Source organism: Phocoena phocoena, chromosome 12 (assembly GCF_963924675.1).
Source record: "Phocoena phocoena chromosome 12, mPhoPho1.1, whole genome shotgun sequence".
NCBI lineage: Eukaryota > Metazoa > Chordata > Mammalia > Artiodactyla > Phocoenidae > Phocoena > Phocoena phocoena.
The window spans coordinates 12,592,846-12,620,492 of record NC_089230.1 but is presented as its reverse complement, the minus strand read 5'-3'; the positions used below and the strand labels follow the sequence as shown (position 1 = coordinate 12,620,492).

The 27,647-nt window shown below is 38.3% G+C and overlaps 1 protein-coding gene across 1 annotated transcript in view; it reads right to left on the bottom strand.

Moving 5' to 3' along the window:
• The window catches only part of IPCEF1 (interaction protein for cytohesin exchange factors 1), a 136,206-nt gene that overhangs the window by 13,068 nt on the left and 95,491 nt on the right, over positions 1-27,647 (bottom strand). The window contains exons 8-10 of the mRNA XM_065888613.1: positions 22,699-22,757; positions 21,285-21,373; positions 10,926-11,298 (exon numbers count right to left, since the gene is read on the bottom strand). Coding sequence (XP_065744685.1) covers positions 10,926-11,298; positions 21,285-21,373; positions 22,699-22,757 — 521 coding nt within the window. The remainder of the gene's footprint in view (positions 1-10,925; positions 11,299-21,284; positions 21,374-22,698; positions 22,758-27,647) is intronic.

The window sequence follows — 27,647 nt, the reverse complement described above, 5'->3', positions numbered from 1 at the left end:
TTCTGTGGCAAAATGAAAGACTTTTGTCTGACAATCAAGTGTTTTCAACGCAACTGTTATCCTTCCTCTCAAGTGCATATTTTAGTCTCTTACATAAAATAACAGGACTTTAATTTCCTTCTCCACATAAGGCATCACGCCTCACGAGTTCTTTGCCAAGGAAGATGAAAACTATTTTTATTTTATAGATGAGAAAAAATGTGGAGATTCTTGGAAAACAGTAAGTGATCTTTCCAAAATGTAAAGCAGTGTGGAATGAGGAATAAAAGTTTGCTTCCACACTGTGCAGGCCCAGGCACTTCGGGAGCAGTCTTCTCCAACTTTAATAAGCAAACAACCACCTAGGGATCTTGGTAAAATACAGTTCCTGATTCATTCAGTCTGGGATGGCGGGCACTGAGATGCTAAATTTTTAAGGAGCTCCTAGGTGACGTCTGAAGTGCTGGTCCATGGACATACTCTGAGTAGCAAGGCTAGACTGCTTCCCAGCAATTAGTCATGCAGAAACAGCCTCAGCTCACCGGAAGAGAAAAGGACTGAAATTACAGCTAGAAAGTTGAGACTTGTCCAGAAAGCAGCATCTATTTTCTCTGTGCCATATCATAGTTTTTTTTAAAAATCTGGCTTGCTCAAGGGAGTGTTCCAGAATCCCTGCTCTAAAGCATCAGTATCTCAATATTGTTGAGTTGGTAGGAATTTGAGGTAAATGTTAGTGACCCTTTACTTCTGTTAGACTGGCTCAGAATGTCTGGAGGGGTCAGTCTAGAAAACGTTCTCCAAACTTAGGTCAATAATCTAATGATTTAGACTCAATAAAGGGGTGATATATTTTTAAGAAGATCTTTCTTGTTGACATTAGCAAAAGACAAAACACGGAAGATTCAGAAGGAGGGGAAAGATATGAGGGGCACTTCATGCCAAGAGCAGTGGAAGAGGCAAGAGGAAGAAGAAGTTACCCCAATACAATTTCACAAGCAGAAAATGAAGGTTTGGAGCAGATAAATGCCCTTACCTTTCCAAGATGGTGCTCTCTTGTCCTTATGTCTATGGTTATAATCTAGTGTGATCTATAATTACTTGCAAGACATCCTTATTTTTGCCTTATAGGAAATCCTCAGTGTACACATTTAGAGTTACATATTTCAACATGGCCATTAAATCCCTACTAATAAACCTTTTCCCAGGAAGTGATAAAAATTCTATACAGTTGAGATTATATTTCATTCCACAGAGGACTGAATGTTCTGGAAAGCTTATGACTCATCCTTGATTCCTCTCTTTCCCTCACACGTTTGATCCCTTTATTAGGTTCATCCATCACATATCTTTGAATGTCCACTGTGTACTCGGGCAGTGCGGCTGACAGACTAGGGATGGACTAAACCAGGCAACGATCCTTTATGAATCTTACATTCTTACATTGTATGTTTATAATATATCCCAAATATGTGTATTTTTTCTGCTCCCCACCCCATTGCTACCCTCATGTCACTGTTGGTCTATTTCGACAGCTACATTCCTAATATTCATTTTTCATACAGTGAAGTGATCTTTTAAAAATGTAAACCACACCAAAACATTCCTCAGCTTCAGTTCCTCCAAAAATAGCTCATTGCACTTAGAACAAAATCCAAATACCTTAAAGGACCCACTGGTTGCCACATAGCCAGCTGCTACTGAATTCTCCAGTATCTTGCTATGATGCCCCTACCCACTGCTCCAGCCATGCTGGATTTATTTCTGTTTCCTGAACCGCAAAATTTGTGCCAGCCCTATAGCATTTATACTCTACTTTCTCTCTGTCTAGGGCATTTTGCCAACTATTGTTTATATGTGTAGATTTCCTTGTGAAATTCAGGTCCCAGATCAAACATTGCCTCCTCATGGAGATCCTCCCCCAACCAGTCATCTAAATAAAGGTCCTTCTTCCTACCTCCATTATTATATACCCTTACCTAATTTCCCTTATGCAACTTACTCACTACCAGAAATTATCCTGTTCTTCTACTTACCTGCTAATTGTCTCCAAACCCTGCCAAAAAAGACATACGCACCAGACTGTAAGTTCTATGCAAGAGGGCTATTGCCTTTGTTACCTTCAAAAAGCATCTCCGAATGCCAACAATTGAGCCAGAAATATAATACCTCCTCAAAACATATTTGTTAAATCTTCACTGTTTGGTCAAAATTTCCATTCTTAATCTCATTCTCACCTCCTTCATATATCCATACATAATAAACACAGCAAGCTAATTCTGGATTTGGATTCTTTAAAAACTCAGTAAGTAAACTATTCTTACTAAATGTCAAGTGTCTAGATAGAGTAAAAGTAAAAATTAAAATTTGTTTTTGGTTAGAGAAAAAGGGAAAGGACACAAATTACTAACATCAGAAATGAAAAAGAGGGTTATCACTACAGATCCCATGGGACATTAAAAGGATAGTAAGAAAATGCTACGAGCTACTCTGTGATCACAAATTTAATAACCTAGCTGAAACAGACCAATTCTTTAAAAGAAACGAAACTCACACAGAAGAAATAAATGATTTGAAAAGGCCTATATCCAATCAATAATTGAAAAACCTTCTGATTGAATCAATAATTAATAACCTTCTAAAACAAAGCACCAGTGCCATATGGGTTCACTGATGAATTCTACCAAACATTTAAAGAAAAAAATTATACCAATTCTCTACAATCTCTTTCAAAAGATAGAAGCAGAGGGAATACTTCCTGACTCATTCTATGAGGCCAGTATTACCCTAATCATCAAATCCAGACAAATACATTTCACTGCTGAAAACCAATATACCTCATGAACATAGATGCAAAATTCCTCAGCAAAATATTAGCAAATTGGAGAATAAAAAAATTTTACACCATGACCGAGTGGGAATTATCCCAGATATGCAAGGCTGGCTCAACATTAAAAAATAAATTAATGTAGTCGATCACATCAATAGGCTTAAGAGGAAGAAGGAAAAAAACACATGATAATATCAATAGACACAGAAAAAGCATTTAACAAAACCCAATACTCATTTGTGGTTAAAAAAAAACTTCTTAGTAAACAAGGAATAAAAAAAAATTCTTGGCGGCTTCCCTGGTGGCACAGTGGTTAAGAATCTGCCTGCCAATGCAGGAGACACGGGTTCGAGGCCTGGTCCAGGAAGATCCCACATGCTGCAGAGCAACTAAGCCCGTGTGCCACAACTACTGAGCCTGTGCTCTAGAGCCTTCGAGCCACAGCTACTGAAGCCCGTAGGCGCCTGTGGTCTGCAACAAGAGAAGCCACCGCAATGAGAAGCCCGGCACCACAACGAAGAGTAGCCCCCGCTCGCTGCAACTAGAGAAAGCCCGTGCACAGCAACGAAGACCCAACGTAGCCAAAAATAAATAAAATTAATTAATTAATTTAAAAAAGAAAGAAAGAAAATTCCTCAACTCAATACAGAATATCTACAAAGAACCTACAGCTAACTTCATACTTAATGGTGAGAAACTAGAAGCTTTCCCACTAAGATCAGTAATAAGGCAAAGATGCCCCCTCCCACTACTCCTCTTCAACATTGTACTGAAAGTCCTAGCCAACACAATAACACAAGAAAAGGAGATAAAAGTATACAGATTGGGAAGGAATAAATAAAACTATCTTTGTTCATATATGACATGAATTTGCATCTGGAAAAGGCAAAACTATGGAGATAATAAAACGATCAGTAGGCATTGGGGAAGGGAAGGATTAAAAGGTGGGGTACAGAGAATTTGTAGGACAGTGAAAATACTCTGTATGATACAGTATTAATGGATACACGTTGTTATACATTTGTCCAAACCCACAGAATGTAGAACACTAAGAGTGAACCCTAAGTTAAAACTATGGACTTTGGGTAATTCTGATGTGTCAGTGTAAGTTCATCAGTTTTAAAAAATATACCACTTTAGTGGGAGGAATATTGATAATGGAAAAGGCTATTATGCGTAGGGGCAGGGGTAGACAGGAAATCTCTGTACCTGCCTCTCAATTTTGCTGTGAACCTAAAATTGCTCTAAAAATTCAAATCTACTTTGAAATATTTGTCAATTGGCTGCTTGCTATAGTTTTGTAGTTTGAGGCAAATAGAACCTTATTTGCCTTGGCTTTAATTAAGAAGAAATAAAATTGTAGGGAGAGAAATTAAAAATTAACAACCAAAGGGTAGTGCAGGAAAAGATGGCAAAGGCCTATGGTGTTGTCTAGATAAGAAGGATCTACCTGTAAAAACTGATCTCATAGTTTCCATTTCTAGTTGAAAATTCAGACACGTGCTCATATCATTCTAGTTCCTTGCTCTTGATGCATAGGGTGACATATATTCAGGAGTCTCCGGAACAGCCAGGAAGGGCCAGGAGGGTATAATCAAAGAGACAAACAAATGAATCTGAGACCATTAGGTTGGGAGCATCTCAAAGGACTGCACAAGATTCTTCACAGAAGTAAAGTGTAAACTGCAGGTGTATGCGTTCAAGAAGACTTGCAGATCAGGGACGTCATTCTCAGACCAGGGGCACACAGAATATTCCCCAGCTTTGTGTAAAAATACGTGGAGACAAATGAAAATGGAAACACACTGATCCAAAGTCTATGGGAATAACAAAAGCAGTTCTAAGAAGGAAGTTTATAGTAATATAAGCTTACCTTGAGAAACAAACAAACAAACAAAAATCTCAAATAAACAATCTAACCCTGTACCTAAAGGAACTAAAAAAAGAACAAACAAACCCCAAAGTTAGTAGAAAGAAATAGTAAAGATCAAAGCGTAAATAAATAAGAGACTAAGGAGTAGAAAAGATCAGTGAAACTAAGATCTGATTCTTTGAAAAGTAAACAAAACTACTAAGCCGTTAGGCAGATTCATCAAGAAAAAAAGGGCTCAAATAAAAACAGAAATGAAAGACAGGTTACAACCAACACTACATGAATACAAAGGCTCATAAGAGATTACTACTACAAACAAATATACACCAATAAAATGAACCTAGAAGAAATGAATAAATTCCTAGAACATGCAAACTCCCAAGACTGAATCAGGAAGAAATAGAAAATATGAAGAGATTGATCATCAACAATGAAATTGAATCAGTAATTTAAAAACTCACAACAAACAAAAGTCCAGGACCACACAACTTCAAAGGTGAATTCTACCAAACATTTAAAGAAGAGTTAACACCTATTCTTCTGAAACTATTCCAAAAAAATTGAAGAGGACAGAACAGTTCTGAACTCATTCTATGAGGCTAGCATCACCCTGACACTAAAACCAGACAAAGATACTATAAAAGAAGAAAATCACAGGCCAACATCACTGATGAACACAGATGTAAAAATCCTCAACAAAATATTAGCAAACCAAATTCAACAATACATTAGAAGGATCATACATCACGATCAAATGCGATTTATCCCAGGGATACAAGCAAGGCTGGTTCAGTAACTGCAACTATAGCAATGTGATACACCACATCAACAAACTGAAGAATAAAAACCATATGATCATCTCAATAGATGCAGAAAAGTTTTTGACAAGATTCAACATCCATTTATAATAAAAACTCTCAACAATGTGGCTATAGAGGGAACATTCCTCAACATAATAAAGGTCATACATGAGAAAACTACAGTCAACATCATACTGAACAGTGAAAAGCTGAAAGCATTTCTTCTAAGATCAGGAACAAGACAAGGATGTCTACTCTCACCACTTTTATTCAACATAGTATTGAAATCCCAGCCACAGCAGACGAGAAAAAGGAATCCAAATTGAAAAGGAAGAAGTAAACTGTCACTGTTTGCGGATGACATGATACTACAGGTAGAAAATCCTAAAGATGCCACCAAAAAACTACTGATCTCAGTTATATGTGGAATCTAAAAAATAAAACAGGGACTTCCCTGATGGCGCAGTGGTTAAGAATCCACCTGCCAATGCAGGGGACATGGGTTCAAACCCTGGTCCGGGAAGATCCCACATGCTGTGGAGCAACTAAGCCCGCGTGCCACAACTACTGAAGCCTGCACACCTACAGCCCACGCTCCGCAACAAGAGAAGCCACCGCAATGAGAAGCATGCACACCGTAACGAAAAGTAGCCCCTGCTCGCCACAACTAGAGAAAGCCCGCGTGCAGCAACGAAAACCCAATGCAGCCAAAAATAAATAAATAACTTTATTTAAAAAAAAAAAAGTTTAAAAAACAAAACAAAAACAGACTCATAGATACAGAGAACAAATAGGTGGTTGCCTGAAAGGAGGGCAGGGTGCGGGGGTGGGGGAGGGTTAAATAAATAAATGAAAAGGATTAAGAGGTACAAACCCCAGTTATATAACAATTAAATCATGGGGAAGTAACATATAGCATAAGGAATATGGTCAATAATATTGTAATAACTTTGTACAGAGACAGATGGTCACTAGACTTATCGTGGTAATCATTTCTAATGTACACAAATGTTAAATCACTATATAGAATACCTGAACTAACATAATATTGTTCATCAACTATATTTCCCAAAAAATGAGATTAAGGTCTGAGAACTATAGTTGACCTAGTTATATTGCATAAATTTGCAGGTAACCTAATCAGCATTATTTCATGACATCATCCAGGGATGCTTGGCCACTTGACATGAAGCAGAGAAAGCAGGTAGCGAGTCACCCGTGCTTGAGATTAATGCCATTGAGGTCAAGAATTATAGATTCAAGATTTTTCCAGTAGTAAATATTTACTCCCATTTTCAAATCACTTCTCAAATTATAGTTCAAAAAATAGGATCACTAGGAAATTTTCTAGGGACTAAATTAAGTAGCAGAGATACAAAAACCAAGACTGGTCTTCACCTTGATAGACATGCTATAGAACGCCTCAAGTAAATCTCTCCTTTGTTTCTTATTCCCATTGCCACCCCAGCTATTACACAAGCTTCCTAACTCTTCTAATTTCCTTTGTCCCCTTACACGTTTCTACCCCCAAATTCTTAAGCTCATGTAATTTTTCTAAAGTACACCTCCAATTACATGATTACCCCGATTAGAAATCGTCATCTATTATCTATTGAAATAAACTAACAACGAGCCCAGTATTCAACATCATCCAAATTTATTTTCCATCCCTCTTTTCCATGGCTCACCTCTCTACCTGCAGACCTCCCCACTCAGATCTTAGATCAGCTTAGATCACTTAGATACGATCTTCCGTATTTTGAGTTCCTGCTCTCTTTCAAATCCCTCGAGTACTTTGTATGTCTCTGTGGCACTTACTTTACTCTGCTTTCTTTTGTTAAATGAGTCTTATTCTTCCCACTCTCCCCATTACACATTAAAATATTTTAGACCAGAAATTGTATCTTGCTTGTTTTTGTATTCCTATTAGCACAAAGTACATGAGTACATGTTAGGTACTCATAATAATAATAATAATAATGCTTAATTGAATGGAGTTCACTAATCAACTTTTTCTTTTATTATTATCTTGCTTCCTAAAGAGGCATACGTCATAATTCCTACAGCATCATCTGAGGTAGCTAGCTAAAATAATGTAGCATCTGTACTGTTTGCCCTAAGATTGTGTAAAATTCTTGGTAATTGTTAAATCCTAGAATCTGGCTCTTTCGTGTCACTTTCCTGAGATGTCATGCATGAGCCAGTACGTATACATCTTCATTCAAAATGCATTTTTTCAACATGATTCCCAGGTCCATTCTGTCTGTACTTGTACTTAACAATTTATTTGCATAAATTGGGTATTAGTCTTGTCAGTGGTTATTCAGCTTGTCAGCACCCAGGGTAGGGTCACCCCATTCATGGAGTAAGTATAAGTCAAACTGTCTCCACATTGCCAGCATAATGTAGGTAGAGAAATACAATGTGAGTCATCATCACACAGGCATGAGTCATGGGTCAAATAACCTTTCATTAAAGAAAGAAACGGTATAGAGTAAAACCGAGCCGAGATGAATATTCCATTTAACCCCATCACCTCTTACCCCATTACACTTTGTGGAAAGACTCAGTGAAGAGTCTGAAGAGCTCTGAACTCCCAACGTGGAAGGGCAATAGAATGCAATTAACACCCTGCATTGTTTAAATAGCTTACTTTGCAGGGGAAAAATGTCTAAAAAGGTTTAAATTCGGTATAAAATTCTAGCAACCACGATTTTAATCTCATACCAACTGCAAAATATTTCTCTCATTGTCTAAATAAAAAGAAGACTATAATACATTCTGTCTGCTTGTTTCAGGGCTCAGTTATTAACCTTTAAGAATCTTTTCTAGGATAAAAGCCTCTTTCTCCAGCAAACACATCTTGAAACTAGGACTCAATCTAAAATCCTAACTCCTGTCATGGACCACGTCGGAACTTCAATCCCTATTATAAAAAATGCTGAACAATATTTCAAACACAGGAATTTCAGCACTTTTCTTTTTTTTTAATTGGCAGCTAAAATAATAATAATTTTTAGAAGTCACAAAAATGAAACACTACCTTCTTTTCCAACACACAAACACACGTTAAAAAAGAAAAGCACAGTACTCAGTCTGATTACTCAACAGCACGTCATCGCAAACGCAAGCGAAAACTGGGTTGCTGTTTCCATAGCAATGACTTTATGTAGCTTAACTCTGCTGGGAATTTAACCAAATCCCCAGCAGCAGGAGAAAATCATCAGCAAAAATTTTGTAACATATGTCAAGTGCCAACAGATCAGTGAGGGGAAAAATAGTTTTATTTTCTCTTCCTTTCTACTCCAAGGAATACCTTTATGTCAAGCTGTTTGAAGAAGCATACAGATATTGTTGGTCACTCTGCACCTAACTCAAAATTTTAAAATACCTGGTTTCTTCCTTCTTAGATTAAAAGAGCTGTTGGCACTCAGCCAGGCTCTGTAGCACACTCGTGCCCAGAATGACATTAGACACGGACAAGAACCGTGTGCGCGTTCCCATGACTATCAGGTTACTCGTCCTAAAGGAAAACTCAATCCGCGGTGTTATCTCTTGAGCACGAATGCAAATGGAATTTTATTCTCTATTTTGCTTTTGAAGCCATCCTCATCCCGGGGTGCTGTGTGTGTATGCGCACGTGAGTGTATGTGTATTTGTGCATGCGTGAAACAAACATTTTAGTTCTACTAATGGCCCAATAATTAAAGCCAGAGTTTTTAGCAGGAAAATAATAGATATGGTCCTCTTCACTATTTTCTTTAGTTCCACCAGGCCTATATCTGGAAGGATCTTCTAAGTATCAAGTTAGAGGCCATCTCGTTCAAGGTACTGAAATTCCCTCTTCAGTGTATCTTCATAAGAGAAAAAATTGTAATCGACACACAACAGGCAATTAATACCCAGTGAAAATGGTTGTCTCAGAATGAGTAAACACCTTCAATGACGAGGAACACATTACTTTCTAAGGAGCCTATTCAATTTTGAACAGTTCTCAATGTTAAAAAGAAGTTTCTTATGCTGAACCTAAAATTATCTCCTTTTTACTTGCACCACGGGCCTCAAAATTTGCATCAATTTCATACTTCCACAGAGGTACAAATTAAGCCCAATATCTTCATATCAAAACACTTCACAAAGCTGAGGCCAGCTTGAATCTACTGCCTTCCATTCTGTACAGTCCAGTATTGATCCCCCTGCCCCTACCTCATTCACCTCTAAAAGTAGGTTATTTTGGCAATGCCTTCATTTACTCCATTATTTCTAACTGCAAAGTAGATAATTGGCCTAAATTAGGGGTATCAAACAAAAATGACATCAGAGGCCAGGCAGGTAACTCAACTTATGTTGAGTTGCCTTATGTAAAGTATCTTCACATAAGGTCACAGGGAGCAGTGACAACAGACACACGGGTCTGTAGTTGTAATCCTTGGCCTAAATTACTCTGATACCAAATATCAAATTAATAGGGTAACTATGAAAATCTGAGAACTTAAAGAAATTTTCCCTGATTAGGCTGGGGGAGAGGGGACAGCTGTCACCTACGTCATCAGGCCACCCAGACTGGCGATCATGGGACTTTAGCCAGTCAGCTTCCCCTCAATGGTGCACTGAAAGAATACAGATCAAACTCGTCATTTTCTCATTTTTAAGTATCTGCTGCCAGGTAAACTTGTTTTACACTGGAATGAATAAGGCACAGACCATCAGGAAAGACCCATCATGACTGAAAACTAATCATTTTTTAAAAGTTAGTCTGAATAAAAGACAAGGACCAACAATCATGGAGTATTAAGAAAGCTCACACTCTTCATTTCTATACTCCAATAAACTCTTTAATTTGCTAAGACTTAACATGCTTTTCTTCAAACACATAAGCTGTGCACTCCTTCGGTTCTAAAGTCCTCGTGCTGCCCCACAAAGTGCACGTAGACTGTCTGTCCTCCTGCTCACCACGTAGGAAGGCCCCTCAGGAGCTGACCTGTGAGGACCCAGACCTCATCTGTGCTTAAAGCCCAGGGAAGGTGGTAGCTCTGCGTATGTTTGGAACCATGGTGGTGATGTCATCTACAAAATGTCGATCTAATCACCACAAGCTCCGGAGCACAGCACATGGGACCAATAAAAACCAAAACAAAACAAAACAAAAAACTCAAGTTTTACCTCAGATGGGTGAAAATGTATCATTCTTTTCTGAACACGTCTCATAGTTGCAAGCATGTGCTTGGTGACACTTACAGCGGGTAATAAATGGTCCTGAAGCTGGAGTTTTCCAAATGCGATCTCCTCTCCTCTACAGAAGTAGCCCCTGGACTTAGCCCCACTTGACCGTTTAATTATTGAATCATTCGTGACTTTAAACATTCTTTTTACAATCGACGTTAGCATTTCACATCCACATGCAAATATTCATCCTCGAAAAAGAGTAAATCGTTTCTTGGTTTACCTCTATCTGTCATCTCTGATCCAGCCGGCTTGTCTGGGACACAAAGATGATCTAGGTTGCTACTCAATGAAGAAGCGTCATCACTGGATAAAGAGTTCAAAACGCCACTTTCTGATGTGGCGAAGCTGGTTTCCAGGGCCCTGCGACCATTTGCCTCCGAGGGTGCAGGTGAGCGGGCCTGCACAGCGCGTGTCACAGACTGTCCCACGTCTTCAGCGGCAGACGAGATGTCAACCACGTCCATCCAGGGCGGTCTTTCTCTAGATATGAGGGAAGACAAACTGCTGGGTGTCTTTTTTATGTTTTCCATGGAAGAGAAAGAACGCGATGTTTCATTCAATTTGGGTGAAGACGAAGATGCCCGCTGGGCAGCCTGTTTTTCACAAATAAAAGCAAAAGAGAATAAAATAAATCATGATTAAGTCAGCATTCTCTACTTTTCATTTTCAAGGAAGGTATTCCAGCGTTTCAAAAAGTTGCCAATAATAAAGGAATCAAAAGAAAAAGAGATGGTATTTATACCAGCATTACAGACACTATGATCCCATTTTCCAAAACCAATCTGTATAACTTTGAATTCACTACTCTAGGAACTGAAAAATCTCCATGTCATGAATTACCCTACTCTTCAATGCTCTCCAGGTAACTAAAAGACTCCTTTGAGGAATTCATTGGAACACTGAAGGACGCTTTGAGCAAAAAGTAGATTGCAATCTCTCACTGAATTCTTACCAAATGAGCAAAAAACCTTGAGAAAGGTGATTAAGAGAGGGAAAGCAAAAGCTGGAGCCAGACGGGAAGCAAAATAATATTAACTGAGTGGAAGACCAGTGATGTGGGTACAACACATACATTTACACCCTCAAATATCTGTCACGGTTCCTTAGCACATGACCAGTATAAGCTCATAACTGCAGGGTTAAGTGAAATAATGTTAACTCATTCACTCTTCAATAATTTTAAAATATCAATAAACTTTCACCAAAGAAGACGGGAATACATATGCAGTCTCCTCATTCATTAAAGGGAAACCAAAAACTATGAGAAGTGGGTTGATGGTGGGTGTAGGATCTTCTGAAAGCAGCTCCTGACATACAATCCAAGGGTGAATGCCAATCCTTGGCAAAATTTTCACCAGTCCATGGAGAAAACATCAATGCAACATCACCAATGTCCTCTCTGGGTAAGGACTTCATTTATTCTGAGATTTTACCCTTGTTACATTTTGATGTTAAAATATATGCCTTCATTTGGAAAATGGTAATGGTAGCTATTAGCTTTTGTCTTTTGGAGATTTTTTTTAATGTTCTCCATAGCAAAATTAAGATTTGGCAACTATATGTTGTTCCTCCATTTTTAATTTCATTGGTCAATAAAAATCCAAAAAATCTAAACACCAGTGCTCTAGGGGTCACCCTATATCTCCAATGGCAGATAAGATAGAGAAGGCTTTTTCTGGTTCGGTTTCATTATGTCACCCTATGAGATACTCCTGTCAATTTCAAGCATTCAGATCTCCAAGGAAGTGGAGGAACTGGTAGGGAGGAGATTGTTAGAGGGAAGAAGCCAAAGAGCAAAGTAGGCTCCTTTCCCCAAAACCTCAGCATCACTGCAACTAACTCGAGATAGTCGACTTTGTTCCAAATTAATATGTGCCCAAGAATTTTGCAGGTTCTAAGCTCTGAGTTCTGATGGAAAAAGTCAGGAAGTGTCCGATGAGTGCCTAGCTGGCTGCATGCTAGAAATGGATTGTCAAATAAGCAATAAATCCACTTTTTAGTAGCATGACACTAAAACATCTAGTTAAGATACTAACTCATCACACACATCTTCTTAAAAATAATATATTTGGCATGACATGAAAACTTTCCTTTCAGGAATGTGTCAAAAATCTTTCAAACGAGCTGCCTTCAATCACCCAGACCACTTAACTAGGAGATCCAGATCTGGATCTGGATTTACTAAATAAAACCCTAGCTACCCAGAGGAGGTAATGCACCCCCTACCAAACTGTCCAAATAGATGCCAAGACTTGTTTACTCGTTAGCAGGATCTACGGAATAAATGCTAACAAAATTACCCATTCAGGCCCAGTCCTGACACAGTTCCCTATTGTGAGCTATTTTAGTAAAACTTGGCTTCAGTGGGATCAGCTTCCTTTTCTGAAAAGAGACCAAACACGAGCTTTTCCTGTTTCTCCTGCTGATACTACTGTAATTTGATTATAGCAAAATGGGCTATTTGTGCAAAAAAGCTGTTGCTGCAGCACTTTCCATAAGCCTTTTTAAACCTCAAAATTCTGCTTAAAAGACTGAGGAAAGACACATTCAATGAGCGTCAGAAATTTCAGGGGAGTGTATTTCTGCTTGTGGTACTCCTCAAACACACAGCCAATGCTTCCAGCCCACTTTCTCTAGCACCACGTATAAAGTTGGTTTTCAAACGGAGAAAAGAAGAGCGAGGGGCGGAAAAAGGCATAAGGAAAAGAACCAGAGAGAAGAAAAAACAACATGAGAAAAGGATGGTGTGTACCAGGTCAGAGGGAGTTTTCGTTAGAAGAGAGATTGACACAAATCAAAGGTTACCTGGAGTGCAGTTACAGAGGATCGATAGGGGAATGTGCTTTATAAACCCTGTGGTTTAATAAAGCTAAATCCTGCTTTATTATTTCTACCATTCTCTAGCTATTCATAGCCATAAGGCAAACAGAGAACCTTTAGCTCAGTGCCTCTAGGAACCATCCAAGTTACACACCCAGAAAACTCCCCACTGCAAATCACATGAAGGTAGAAAGGAGCGACAGTCTCTCCTCTCCAGCCCACCCCTGCATGGCTCACACAACCCCAACCTTCAAGGGCCACCTCCTCCAGGAAGCCTTCTCCAGTGGCCTCAGGGCGAGGTAGGTATCTTTTCCCCGTGCTCCTGGGCTTACTTCTATCCTGGGCTTACTTCTATCACACCAGGTAGAGTATCATTTTGTCAACTAATACTGTAATTGCTGATGGATTTGTTCCTCTTTTTCGGTGAGTTACTTGAGAGCAGGCTGCTTTTAATCATTTTTGCATCTCCATTTTTTTTGCATTTGTGCCTGACCTTAGTAAATTAATAAATTAATAGCTAGTTGGTAATAAATTAATGCTACAAAGACTGGTCTAGAAAACCAGCTATGTGAAGGCAAACAGCCCAGAGCAGTTCAGTCTCTTACTCAGGAGCACCCTGAAGTTCTCTGTGAAGTTGCTGTGGATGATTTCTCCTAATCCTGGGATCCGGGGTGACCATTACTAATTGCAATGCAAATACTCCCACAAAGTATTCTCAGAATCTCAAATAAAATTATTTTATTTATTAGACATTAATAATTGTATGTGGTTTCATTTATTTCAGAACATTTGGGCTTCAAATTTTTATTTTTTTAATGAGCAAATGAAAGACATTTAAAAAATCTTAGTTTTAATGAGGAGAGTATGTACATGATTAAATAAAAGAATCAATATTGCTTTTCTCCATTTTCTGTATAAGAGATTTTTATTCATTGAAGAAGCTTAGTTCAAAAGCTGATTAGCTCTAAAATTCTTTTCTCTGAATTGTTTTTAAAACACAAGTTTAACATGGGGAAAAAAAGAGTTGAAAATGGCCACCAAAAGCCTGTAATTAGAAAGGAGTGAGTCAGCGTATAAATCTTAAGCAACATTAGTCAAAGTATATGAAAAAATAAAAGACTAAACAAAATACAACCAAATGAGAAAAAAAGGAAAGTACACAGCTGTTCTTTCCTTCCATTGGCCATATTAATGAAAACAAACTAACCAATTGCTGTTAAGCCCTAGGAGGTATTGTGTTTATAATTCCACCTTATGCTAGTAGAAACATTATTCTGAAAACCCGAAGACTTTGTATGGTATACTGCCCCCTCTGTCACTGGCCTTCTGCATGACCTTGGGCAATGAGCTGCAGACCATCCATTCCTCACTCCAATCTTTAGTATCCAAGTGGCCTTGGAGAAACCACTTTACTTCCAGGTCCTAGCTTACTGACTTCCTGCTTCTACCATTACCCAACCCCTCCCTACCCCAGTCCATCCACCAAACAATAGCTAGAGCATTTCTAAAGCAGAAAATGCATCATAGTATTGTCCTGCTGAAAATCCTCCAGTGACTGCCCATCATGAGTAGAATATCCATAGTCATCATTATAGCCAAGACAACCCACATGGACCCCTACCTACCTCTCCAGCAACATCTCCTTCAACCTCCCCTTCCCTCTCCTTTCCAACCACATGGTCTTCTTTCTGTTCCTTGAGCACATCTCTGGTTCCTTCTGCCTGAAAAGCTCACTCTGTGGATTTGGGGTTGGCTGACTCCTTCCCATCACTTCATTCTCAAGTCAAATATCACCTCCTTAGCAGGCTCTTCCCTGAGGGTCGTAAGCAAAGCAATATCCTCCCCAACCTCAACCCCAGCCACTCCCTAGAACACTGCCCCAGTTAATGCTTCTTCATAGCATTTATCAGTACTTAGACTGTTTGAATTACAAATTATTGTGACTTTTCTTCAACTTAGAACTTAAGATGCTCCAAGGAAGAGACTGTCCAGCTCAGTTCAGCATCCCCTTCTTTGAAAAATACCTGGCATGTGGTTGATACAGAAAAAAAAAAATTGTCAGTGGTTTGTCTGCCTTAGATTATCAAAAAGAGCAAATGAGAGAACATAAAAGATATTCGTAATAAAAGGTAAACTTAAGCTTGCAAAGGTTACTTAAGACAGTTCTATTTACTTCGCTGGCACTTGACTTCATTTGTAAAAGACAGGACTTCTATGAGTCGAATGAAGTCATCCTTCTGAAAGCCAAGTGAAATCACTAGACAAGTGTAAAGTAACTTTCTAATTCACATGGGGGAATATTTGTATAGCTGCAGATCTGTGGAGGAAGTGGAGGAAGCGACAATCGTCACCCACGCGCCCATTTATCAATCCATTAAATAAATATTTAATTAGGTTCAAATATGTGTTAGACAAGGTCATAGACGTTGCAGGTAAAGAAAAAGATATTGGACACTGCCTCTAACCTTAAGAATTTAATCATTAGATAAATAAACCAGATACACAAAATCTATAATTCAAGGCAGAGACTAACACCATGAAAAAAGTATCCCAGAAAATGCACTATAGAAATATAAAGAGTTTAGAAGAAGGAAAGATCCTCCTGTCTCAGAGGACCAGGGAAGGTTTAATGAAAGAAGTCACATTTAAACCAGTCTTGAAAGATATTTAGAAGGTGGAATTGGGGTGAGAGTGAATGGTTCCTGCAAGTGGAGAAACTTTGTAAATATAGGTACAGGAGCAGAAACGTCTGGAAAGCTTTGGGGAAATAGGGAGCAGTTTACTGGGCTGATGAAAAAGGAGAAATCAGCAACAAGACTGTCATGGCAGTTAGAAGTAAGCCCAAGGGCCTGAAATACCAAGCCAATGAATTGAGGATTAATTTGATAAGCAATGAGGATTCACTGAAAGGTCTTTTGTTGTTGAATCAATTTATCAGAACTGCACATTAGGAAGACTAATTTGGAAGTGGTTTTATTAAGAGGAAAGAGAGATTAGAGACAAAAAAAAAAAAAAGAGGCTGCTATTTCAAAATAGCCTGGGCAAGAGCTAGTGCAAACCCCAACTGGGGCAGGGGCAAACAACATGGAGGCCCGGGAGAGGTTGCCGGACAGCCCCTCTGCCTGTGACTGACGGCCAGAAGATGAACTGTTAAAGCAAGAGGCGAAATGTAAAATCTAATTTTAGAAAAATCTTAAAATCAGTTAAGTGCTCAACCATAGAGCTTAAGAAAATGTTTTGCATCTTGAGGACAGAGGGTGAATTTTTCTTTCTACCTTTTCTTTGTAAGTATATGTACTCACTAACAACTTTTCATCCAACTATCTCACTTGAAAGCATTTCTATTATTTTATCATAGTACACGTATCGAAAGAACATGTCTTTTAGTAAACAACTGTGCAAGAGCCATCCTACTAAGATTAAATTTGTATTTCTAAAATTGATTTTACCCCTTTTTGTGTTTAATCTTTGACCTCTGGCCAATGGGCCAGAGTACACAGGGTTTTTTTCCCATCCTTTGGATATAAAGGAATTGTACTTCTGAAAAAGCATCAAAATATAAGAACTAGGGCTTCCCTGGTGGCGCAGTGGTTGAGAGTCCGCCTGCCGATGCAGGCGACACGGGTTTGTGCCCCGGTCCGGGAAGATCCCACATGCCGCTGAGTGGCTGGGCCCGTGAGCCATGGCCGCTGAGCCTGCGTGTCCGGAGCCTGTGCTCCGCAATGGGAGAGGCCACAACAGTGAGAGGCCCACACACCTCAAAAAAAAAAAAAAAAAAAAAAAAAAATATATATATATATATATATAAGGACTCTCATGTTAAAATAATCTGCATGAGCTGCTTAAAACTGGGATATTTATCTTCTCTCATATCTGGTCCATCTGTAGGTCTACCTTCCAACTACATTCAAAATCCAACCATTCCATTTCTCAACTATGACCTCATCCCAGTCATCACGTTCACTGCACTAGATTACTGCACACTCCCCCTTAGACTTCTTTGCTTCTATACTTTCCCCCTATGCCACAGGGTCTCTCCCCACAGCAGCATGAGTGGCCCTTTTAAAATGGAGATCCAGTCACATCACTCTTCTGATCAAAACTTCCAAAGGCTAAGGAACTCAAAACATCAAAGTCCTTAATGGTCCACAGGCCCCATACATATGGACACAATTATCCTCCAACCTCATTTCCTGCAACTCTCACCTTGGTTCACCCTGTTCCAGCCATACTGTCCTCTTTGCATTGTCATCTATGCACCAAGGAGATCTGGACTCTAACTGCTCCCTTTGCTTGGAAAACACCTTCCCTGAATATCCACCTGACTGACTCTTACACCACCTTTCAAGAGTTTTGCTCAGATTTCAACTCTCACTCAGGCCTATCCTGGTTCCCCTATTCATTGTCACAAACTGTCCTGACCCCTTCAGCTCCACTTCTTCTACTGACCTAGCAGACAATTTACTTATGTTGATTGTTTATTTTCAGTCTCCCTCAACCAGAAGTTTGGCTACATGAAGAAATGAATCTTTGTTCATTTACTGTTGTGTCCCAAGTACTATTTAGAATAGTAGCTCTCAATAAATATTTGTTAAATGAATGAATAAGCATATAAGCACAGCTCAAGTTATCAGACACTTTTTAAAAATTAAACTTAGGGGGAAAATATTTGTAACAAATTTTTAATGATCTTTGATCTCTTAAATCACTTTATAACATATAAAATTAATGAGCTGGAAATGTAATTGAAGTCAGTTCCTTTTTTGCTCTTTTGTGAGTTTCAAGGAATCACAGGTAGTGATTTCCACAAAGGATCTTCCAAAGTGAAACCTACAGAGTTCCATCTGTTTTGAGCCTGTGGAAAAACTCTCCATTTTTAATTTCTCTGTAAATAAACGGATGTTCTTTTCACTATCCATCCTGTGGAGCTTTCTCAAGAAGGAAAGACATAAAGAGAAATCTGTTGTTGACTCAAAGGAGACCCTGTAATGTTCTTTATTCTCTGCAGAATGTGGTCCCACCCATTAGAAACAGGTCCAAATTGGTCTGGTGCTGAAGTCTTACTGTTTATCTTTAGAGCAATCAAAATGACTGCACACAGAATTAAACTTTTAGTTCGAGATTTTATAATTTTCCAGAATAGTATGATCTTATACTTTTGAATTCATCATTCCAAAATGAAAGTTCATTACCCAAAAATTTTTTTAAAAGCAAGAACTTAGGAAAGGTTTGGGTGTTTTTGGTTTTTGTTTTGTTTTGTTTTGTTTTCTTGCCTAGGCTTGTATAGCTCAGTCATGGCTAGCCTACGCCAGATTGAGCCAAAACAATCAGCTGCTTCATGCTCTGGATAAAAGTTACCACGATTTTTAAAATTTCATCTGTTTAGATAAAAAAGCTTAAATGTTGTTTTAACCAAGTGTCTGGCATGTCTGTTTTTCAGAAACAAGAGAAAACAAAATCTGCCTGGGAAATACGTGAGCGGGAACAACATACTCTGTTTCTAAGGAAAATAAAATCTAACTGCTCAACATTTATCTATTTCTAATACATTTCTTCAGAAAGAATAATGTTAGCCTTAGTGGTCTTCAAAAAAATGTTTAACTTCTTAGAACTTTAAGGAATAACATTTGATTGACATTTAGAATGACATTCTAAAGAATGCTCCCAATTCAATGACCTAACCTACTGGTCTCACATCCATCCCTTCATTTATTTGTTTGGAAACAAGCATTCTCTGAGCTCCTACTCTAACATTATGTAAGACTATCATTGTATAATGCAATTGAGCCATGATCCTTCATCTAAGAAGACAACTTTGTTGCTTTTACTTTCATCCAGTAGAGTTCTAGATGCCTGACAATGTTCTTTGTAATCTGTGATATAGTTTGCCATTATAAAACTGAAAATCACAGTATTTTAGAACAAAACTAAATCATATAAGAGACAGACAAAAATGGAGAGACACAGAGAAACAGAGATGAAGGCAAAAAGAAACTAAACAGAAACACAGGCTTCTCTATTAAGCCAGCAAGGCACATCTATTTCATTTTTTCCAAATGCAGAAACTGATTTTAAAAGAAGAGATAGACTACTTCAAGGGAAAACTATATTAAAAGAGGCTATACTGTAAATCTAGTGCAAAAACTGGTCGACGTTTTACCAAAGTTTAATTTTATTTATGTCTTGCTTAACTTTGGCTAATCCTATTTAATAGATTTTTAATAAATATTCATTCAATAACTATTTATTTCTGGTCTCAGCTGCTAGCCAAATAAATTAGAAAAGTGACCACAATTCCCCACTGGCAGCAGATAAAAACAGTAGAAGTCATTATTTAAATGATATTAACACCTCAAACCCAGGAACTGGCAAATAAAGATTGAAAACCTTATCACACAAAACAGAAAATTCTGGCAGAAGAGGTCTGGTAAGTGAAGGAGTTTCAGTAACCTATCAGAACTTATAGTTATTCGGGTCCATGGATGAACGAGTGTCATAGTAGAATGGAAGGAGCATATGCTATAAAGCTAGACAGACCGGGGTTCCCATCTCAGGTGCTCCATTTACTGGGGGTATGACTAGGCCATTCTACCTCTCTGAACCTCTGTTTCCTAATCCATGAAATGAGATAGTAATATCTATGTCCTCATGACCTGGGAATAGGAAACAATATGTAAGCCAGAAACAAAGACACCAACCACAACGGACATGATGGATAAACCTGACACATAGAAATCAAGAGCATCTGTCAACAAAAAGAAACAGAGTTTAAAAAATATAAAAGCCATAGACTGGGAAAGAAGATCTGCCTCACTTTTAACTGACAAAGGACTAATGTACAGATTAATAAAGAAATCCTATAAATCCAAAATAATAGTAGTAAGACAGCTAAAAATGTACAAAAGACTTGAGATGCTTAACAGAACAGAAAATCCAAATATCAAAAAATACATGAAAAGATGCTTGACCTCATTAGTAATCAGGGAAATGCAGATTAAATAATACTGCATTTCAGGGTTATCTGAGGGAAGTAAATGATTATATATTTAAAGTACCTATATAAGTGCTGGTATATGGTAGGTATAAAAGCCATAAATCAACCTCGCCAAAGATCTCTGCTTGACTCCTTCTACATGCCGTCGCTATAATGTCCATGAACATCCAAATATAAAGCAACTCTCCATAGTCTTAACGTCCATTAATAACCTGAACGTACACTGGATGCTTCCAAAGCTTAGACTCAAGCTTGGACTTCTCTCTAGTAAATAGACTGAATCATTCCATACCCAGATTTAATGCACCAACCCCACTCCTGGCTTCCTGCTCTCTTTCTGCTTCTAATTTTCTCTTCATGTTATTGCCTTCATCCCCTTTACATTCATTTTACATCGTTAGAGTGCATGCACCTAGGCAAGGTATTTTCAATTCTTTCTGAGAACAAGTAGGATATAAATAAACATTATAAAACAAATCTTTGCAAGCATTGGCCCATTACCTAGAAGTCCTTTGCATTACCATGAACCCTCTGAGCATAATACATCCGTGGGTCACACATAAATGCACCGAATTTGTCATATAAATGGGTTGCTATGGAGAAGGCTCAAAATCAGCGCCCTGAGAACTGCACTTGCTCTTTGGCGAGTACCTTAACTTAGCGTCCTCTAAAAATGTATTAGTCAAGGTAGTTTCTACCCAACTGGAAGGAACGACATCCACTCACTTGATCGATGACCAACAGACCAATTACGACGGTACGTACCAAAGGAGAGAGAGTCTCCGCAGAGTAATGAGGGGGTCGTGTCTCGACAGCTATTTCGGGATCTTCCTGTTCACTCTCACTGTAGCATTCTATAACAAAAAGGAAAGCGCTGAATGTTTCAGCACTGTCATCACTTATTCCATAATGCATGAGCAGAGGTTCTTCTCCATCTGGCTATTGCATTTCCAACCCAATTCAGAAAGCACTTATCTAGTGAGCTACCTGATACATAAGACTTTCCCTCTGTGAGGGTTTCTGCCCTCAAAGAGTGTCCAATAAGCAGAAAGACGACTAACCATAGCTCAGGGAAAATGAAACTAATTCCTCAAAAGAGGTGTGAGTCATACACTAAGGGAGCATAAGATCAGTAGTGATTAATTTTGAGCATAGGAATCTTAATGAGCTGAAAATGGCAGGATAAGTAAACCATCAATGGTGCACACAGAGTAATGGGAGTACCAGGCTGAGGACACAGACTGAGCCAAGTATTCGGAGTCCCCTACGGGACAGGGTGGAAAACAAAGCCGAAAGGTTGCTTGAGGCCATATCACAGAAGGCCTTACATACCAGGAAAAGGAGAAGGGTTTTGTGTAGTTACTTTTTGCTCACAATCTATAAATATACTTCAAATATATAATGGGTGTTTATTTTATGGAAAAGAAGACCAAGGAGATGATTAGGACACTGGTTTCACAGTATTGCATTACGCTTCTTTATTGTTTTAAATCAAGTTGCCACTTTTTCATTTCTAAATTTAAGATTTTATGATTTTGTTCTCCAAAGATATAACTCCCTACTTACAATTTCCAAGTTTTATGTAGTCTGAGCATTTCAGAAATAGTGTCAGTTCTGTGACCCTGGCACCTAAATCCTCTTTCTTCTCAATATTAAGGAGTAACTTCATCATTAAGAAGAATTAGACTCTTGTAGCTTTTGAACCCTGAAAGCTACAGACTGAGCTAAAAATACAGCCTCTGTCCCAATCTGACATTCAGGCTCCTGGTACAAACTTAGGGTAATTAGTCTCAGCACACACCTGGTGGAAATACTAAAATATCAGAGAGGAAACAGTGGGCTGAAAGTTATCTGTCTCGAACATGACGAGATCATGTCTATGAGTAAGAATTCAGTAAGTGGGGCAATAAAACATTTGCATTGGCAATTGGTTGAGATCCCAGTGAAGCCTACAGCTGCTAATGTGTGGGTGAAGTGTGAAAAGCGTTCTTAGCCAGCATGGGAAGCTCTATTCCATGTTGGTGAGCCTGTGTGTCTATGTCTGTCTATACATATTTTCAGATAATTTTAAATAACAAAGTATGGTTCATTAGAACAAGACTACATAGAACATGACATTGTATTTTCACCCTATTCTAATATTCTTGCTAAATTTTCAGAAATTGAAAATAGAACATACCTTCATCCTTTGTAGTGGATTCAAGATGGATTATAGCTGATCCAAATTTGTTTAACCACCTAAAATTCAAATAGAAAATAAATGTTTGACCAGAGACACTGGTTCCCAACATATTCACCTTTACGCTAGACCCTAAAGGAAGGTCTTGTACCAGACTTTATAACGAAATTAAGTCATAGTGCTATGGTCAGTCTAAACATTTCTAGAAACAGCCTAAGTTTGTGGTATGGAAACCTAAGACCTCTGGTTTCACAATACTGTCCGTACTTAGGGCATTCTTTGTCAGATAAGAAATGAGGTGGCCCATTATACAGCCAGTTAAAGTGGGCAACTACATTAGATATTCTAAATATACGAATAAATATACGTTTTGTAATTGTGTGTTTGAAATTCTCGTCAACCATCAAAATGAATTTCTTAACTTGACCTTTAAAGTTCTATCTCTTTAATTCTTAAAATGTAAGCTTATTTCACACACGCACACAAAATGAAGATGATCTATTTTTAAACCACAATCTTTATATCAATCAGTAAAAAGATCTGGCCAGAGCTTCACAGTTATTCCTAAGCTGGGGAAAATTTCAATTTCTTGAAAAATTTTATGTAAGGCAAAAATTGACAATGTCTCATCTTCCACTGATTTACCATCTATTGGCAATGAATTTCAACTACCCATCAATAATGAAAAAAGAACTAGACAAACCTTAAGGAACACAAACTTGGCTTATGACTTCAGGCCACTGTAGTTCCTTTTCAAGGGTTCAATTAGAAACTTATTTAAATACACAAAAGACACAAAACGTATCTATTTCATATGTTCCTAGCTATATAACCTTCTATTTAAAGGGAAAATATCATTTTGGGGTAGAGATAATCTAAGTGATTTATTTCCCACTTCTTTCTAGTTTTCTTTATTTTTAAAAAATATCCCATAATGTGTATTCATCTTGTTTTGAAACATAAGTAGCCTAAGTCAATCAATATCAACAAAATGATAATAATAATGCTATGCATTTATTGATTCACCTATATGGTTTATTTTTTCTAGTCCTGTAATTCCTGGTAAATTACCCAGCTACACCCCTACCATAGCACAAATATTGCACATTCCCAAGTCTGCAATTGTCAACAAATTAGGAACCCTTACCCAACCCTCATTCTGCCATGGTCTTGCTGTATTGATTATTTTTTAACAGGAAATATGTAATAAATTTTATTTTTAAAAATAAATAAAATAGAACTGCCTACAAGACGGAAGATGAGCTCCAGCCTCATTTAGAAAGTCCCCTTTTGCACCATGATAAACATGAGTCTCTCATGGCCACTTAAAACTGGACCAATACCTGGGCCCAGATCATGCCATAGGAACTGAAAAATGCTCATCAAGACTCAGTAGAAAAATAAACAAAACTAAGAAACAGAAAATGACCAAAAAAGTACAAATGGCTAATAAATATATGGAAAAGTTCTCAGGCTCAGTAGTATTTTGGGAAATGCACAGGAAAATATTTTCCACCACTAGATTGGCAAAAATTTTAAATATTGCTGATTTCTATTAGATTTTAGGAAAAATATTCTCATCCTTTGTTGAGTCGACCATGAAAAACTGGAACAGCCAATATTAAGCAGGTAATTTGATGATACTATTCAAAACATAAATTTTCATCCCCTTCGCCCAATAATCCTAGCTATAAATATCTATCCTACAAAACACACCTTCATGTACATAAATAAATGTGGAAGAATATTAATTCAATAAGGCTTGCAAAGGCAAAAAGAAAAAACTGATACAATATAATTGTCCATTAACAGGAAAACAGATAAAGTATGGTACCAATTCCAAAAGTACCATGTTATTAAGAAGCTAATAAAAAGACTGAGATGGGGTGGGGGGCCTTGTAATGGCCTGGAAAAATCCTAACATACTATTAAGTGGAAAAAGCAAGTACAAAACAAAGTGTTTATCCTGATTCAATGTGCTTCTAAAACTATATATTTGCATGGAAAAATCCTAACATACTATTAAGTGAAAAAAGCAAGTACAAAACAAAGTGTTTATCCTGATTCAATGTGCTTCTAAAACTATATATTTGCATATGTATTATACAAGACTTGGTATGCAAAGAAAAGCCTCAGAAAGGACATAGTCATATTGTGAAAAGTGGCTTTATCTTAGGGAAAGAAGTAGAACGGCAAGGTAAAGTTGGGGGAATGGGAAGGTTTTCACTTTACATACTTCTGTATTACATGATTCTTTACAAGAATATGTTTTATGCATTACTCAACTAAAAGAAACACTTAAAAGTACATTTCTAAAAACTGATCAGGTAAAGCACAGTGAATTTAATGGCTCACTAATTCCTAGTTTATTCCTGATTTCCTAATTGTATAAGCTGACCCTGCCCGCAAAACAATCATCTCAAAGTGAAATAGACAAACTTCTTTTTTTAACATAACAAGACAAAAAAATAGATGAATTGAGAATGCCTGAAGTAAGAAAAGACGTTTCTAAGTTCCTTTCCAGATATAGCAGAAGAGTATTGAACAGTAAAGCAGAGTCCTCTCAGCCCTTACCCAAAACTCATATACCTTTCATTGCCACCATCAGTTACCTGCTGGGAAAAACTAGTGATTGTGCAGAATCCTGTTTGTTTTCTTTCTAGAACCCACGGGGTCGGAGTACCTCCTTTGCTAGGCACTTTTTCTAAAAAACATCCAGGCGGTAGCAAACTTTCTATTTGTGTCTAAATAGATGGATGCACAAAAGGACATATTTACATAAAAGAAGATGACAGATGTTTCCTGGGAGTTTGTTGTATGTTAACTGGATGAGAATGTGTGCGTCGAAGAAGCACAAGTGTTAAGAAACTGATGTACAAATGACATTTTCCCCACAAACACCGTCTGAGAAAGGCAGCTACCACCAGTCTTTGTTTAGAAACCAACCCTTTCATTACCTTTAATTACTCACCCCTATACTTGTAAACTGAGGGTCCCTGCAGAACACACAGTGCTTCTATTAAACTTAACTACCTTTTCCTTCATCATCACTGAGAGAAACGTCACCACCCAAAAAGGCAGTTTCCCAAGGAGGCGAAATTCTGAAACAGGATCCATCTCTCCAAATTCTACTCCCTCCTTCCCTAGCACCTCTGCATCTCACTAAGAAATACCCAGATGCACTCCATCCTAGCTTAAACAGACCTCATCAGTAAGAAAGGAAGCTCTTCAGGGGCTACTGCAGACTAAAGCTTTAGGGCTTCCCTGGTGGCGCAGTGGTTCAGAATCTGCCTGCTAATGCAGGGGACAAGGGTTCGAGCCCTGGTCTGGGAGAATCCCACATGCCGCAGAGCAACTAGGCCCGTGAGCCACAACTACTGAGCCTGCATGACTAGAGCCTGTGTTCTGCAACAAGAGGCCGTGATAGTGAGAGGCCCGCGCACAGCGATGAAGAGCGGTCCCCGCTTGCTGCAACTAGAGAAAGCCCACACACAGAAACGAAGACCCAACACAGCCAAAAATAAAAATTAAGTAATTAATTAAAAAAAAAAAAGCTTTAAACCCTCCCCCCACCCCCATGCCTACTCTTGTGGGAGAAGTTAACTTTCGGGATTCTGCATTGTTGGCTATTAGAAAAACCATCTTCAGAATAATAAAGCTTAATAATGACATTATAAGTGAAAAATTATGATACATTAATTGTGATACATTCAGGCACAGACAAAATGGGCCATTTATTTATGAGTAGCCAGACGGACAATTTTTGAGTATAAAGGTCACTGAGAGATTCAAATATATGGGTCATGACACCTCACATTCAAATTTCAATTTTACATCTTGTTTGTAAGCTGGAAAGATAAACAAATACTAAAATAATTTCAAGTAAAATTAACAGATTTTCACAGCATAGCTAGGCCATGAGATCTTGGCTTTCATAACTATAAAAGACTTTGGTTTAACAGTCAAAAAGGCAGAGTGTGTAGCTAATAATCATGCAACTGTACTTGCCATTAGATAGAGCTCTGCAAACGGAGTATGTTGAAAAGTGAAGATAAATGGACCAGAAATGTAAACAAAAACTGGAGGACTGGGTGGGCAGGGAGCTAAATAACTCTGATGTGTGATTTAGAAAGCACATCTGCCTGAAATAGAGCTGACTCAGATAATCTTGTGAGGGTCTCACACTTTTACTGGCTTAAAATGTGTTTCACCGTGTAGGTAGAGAAATTCTCTCGGTAACAAAACCCTTCGCAGTCATTGTTTTTCTGGTAAACTCAGTCTTACTCTGCCCTTGTTGGAGAGAACAGAACGACTTTGAAAGAACCAGTCACAGGATGAATGGGAAGGATGTGGACCGGAAGAAAGTTGGAGATACAAGAAGCTGTTTGGGAGAAGCCAGGCACCGAGGGAGCCTATGGGGCTGGGGAGAGGTTGCTGACGGGCAGCCCTGTTTCACCACCATTAAAGCTTAAAAAGAACCACTTGGGATTGATGGATGGCTCGGCTCCGGACTGGCACTCACTACTATATGATTCCAAGGACCGCTGGGCAAGACATTAAGCGTTCCACGCACCTAGACCTTGCTAGTCAATAGGACTTAGCGTTACCAACGCAAATAAAAAGAGAAATAAAGAGCTTTGACTGTGAAGTTTTTATCTCCTCCTTTTGTGTATCTGCTCTTATTTTTCTCAGATGCTTGAGAAAGCTGGTGGGGGGTGGGGGGGAAGTTAAAAGTCAAAAGGAGGATAGAAACAACTTCTTTCCTTGTCCAAGTAAATTAAAGACTTGTTTGGAAGACGCCGTTGTCAGTACCTTGCTTTGTCATTTCTAACGCAGGGTTCTCTAACTTTCTCTGGTAAAGAGCAATTCCGCCCTCATCTAAAGGTTTGTGGTGGCGAGATAAACGCAGGGAACAGATGAGAATGCTTCTAGGGAGAAAAGGCTTCCCT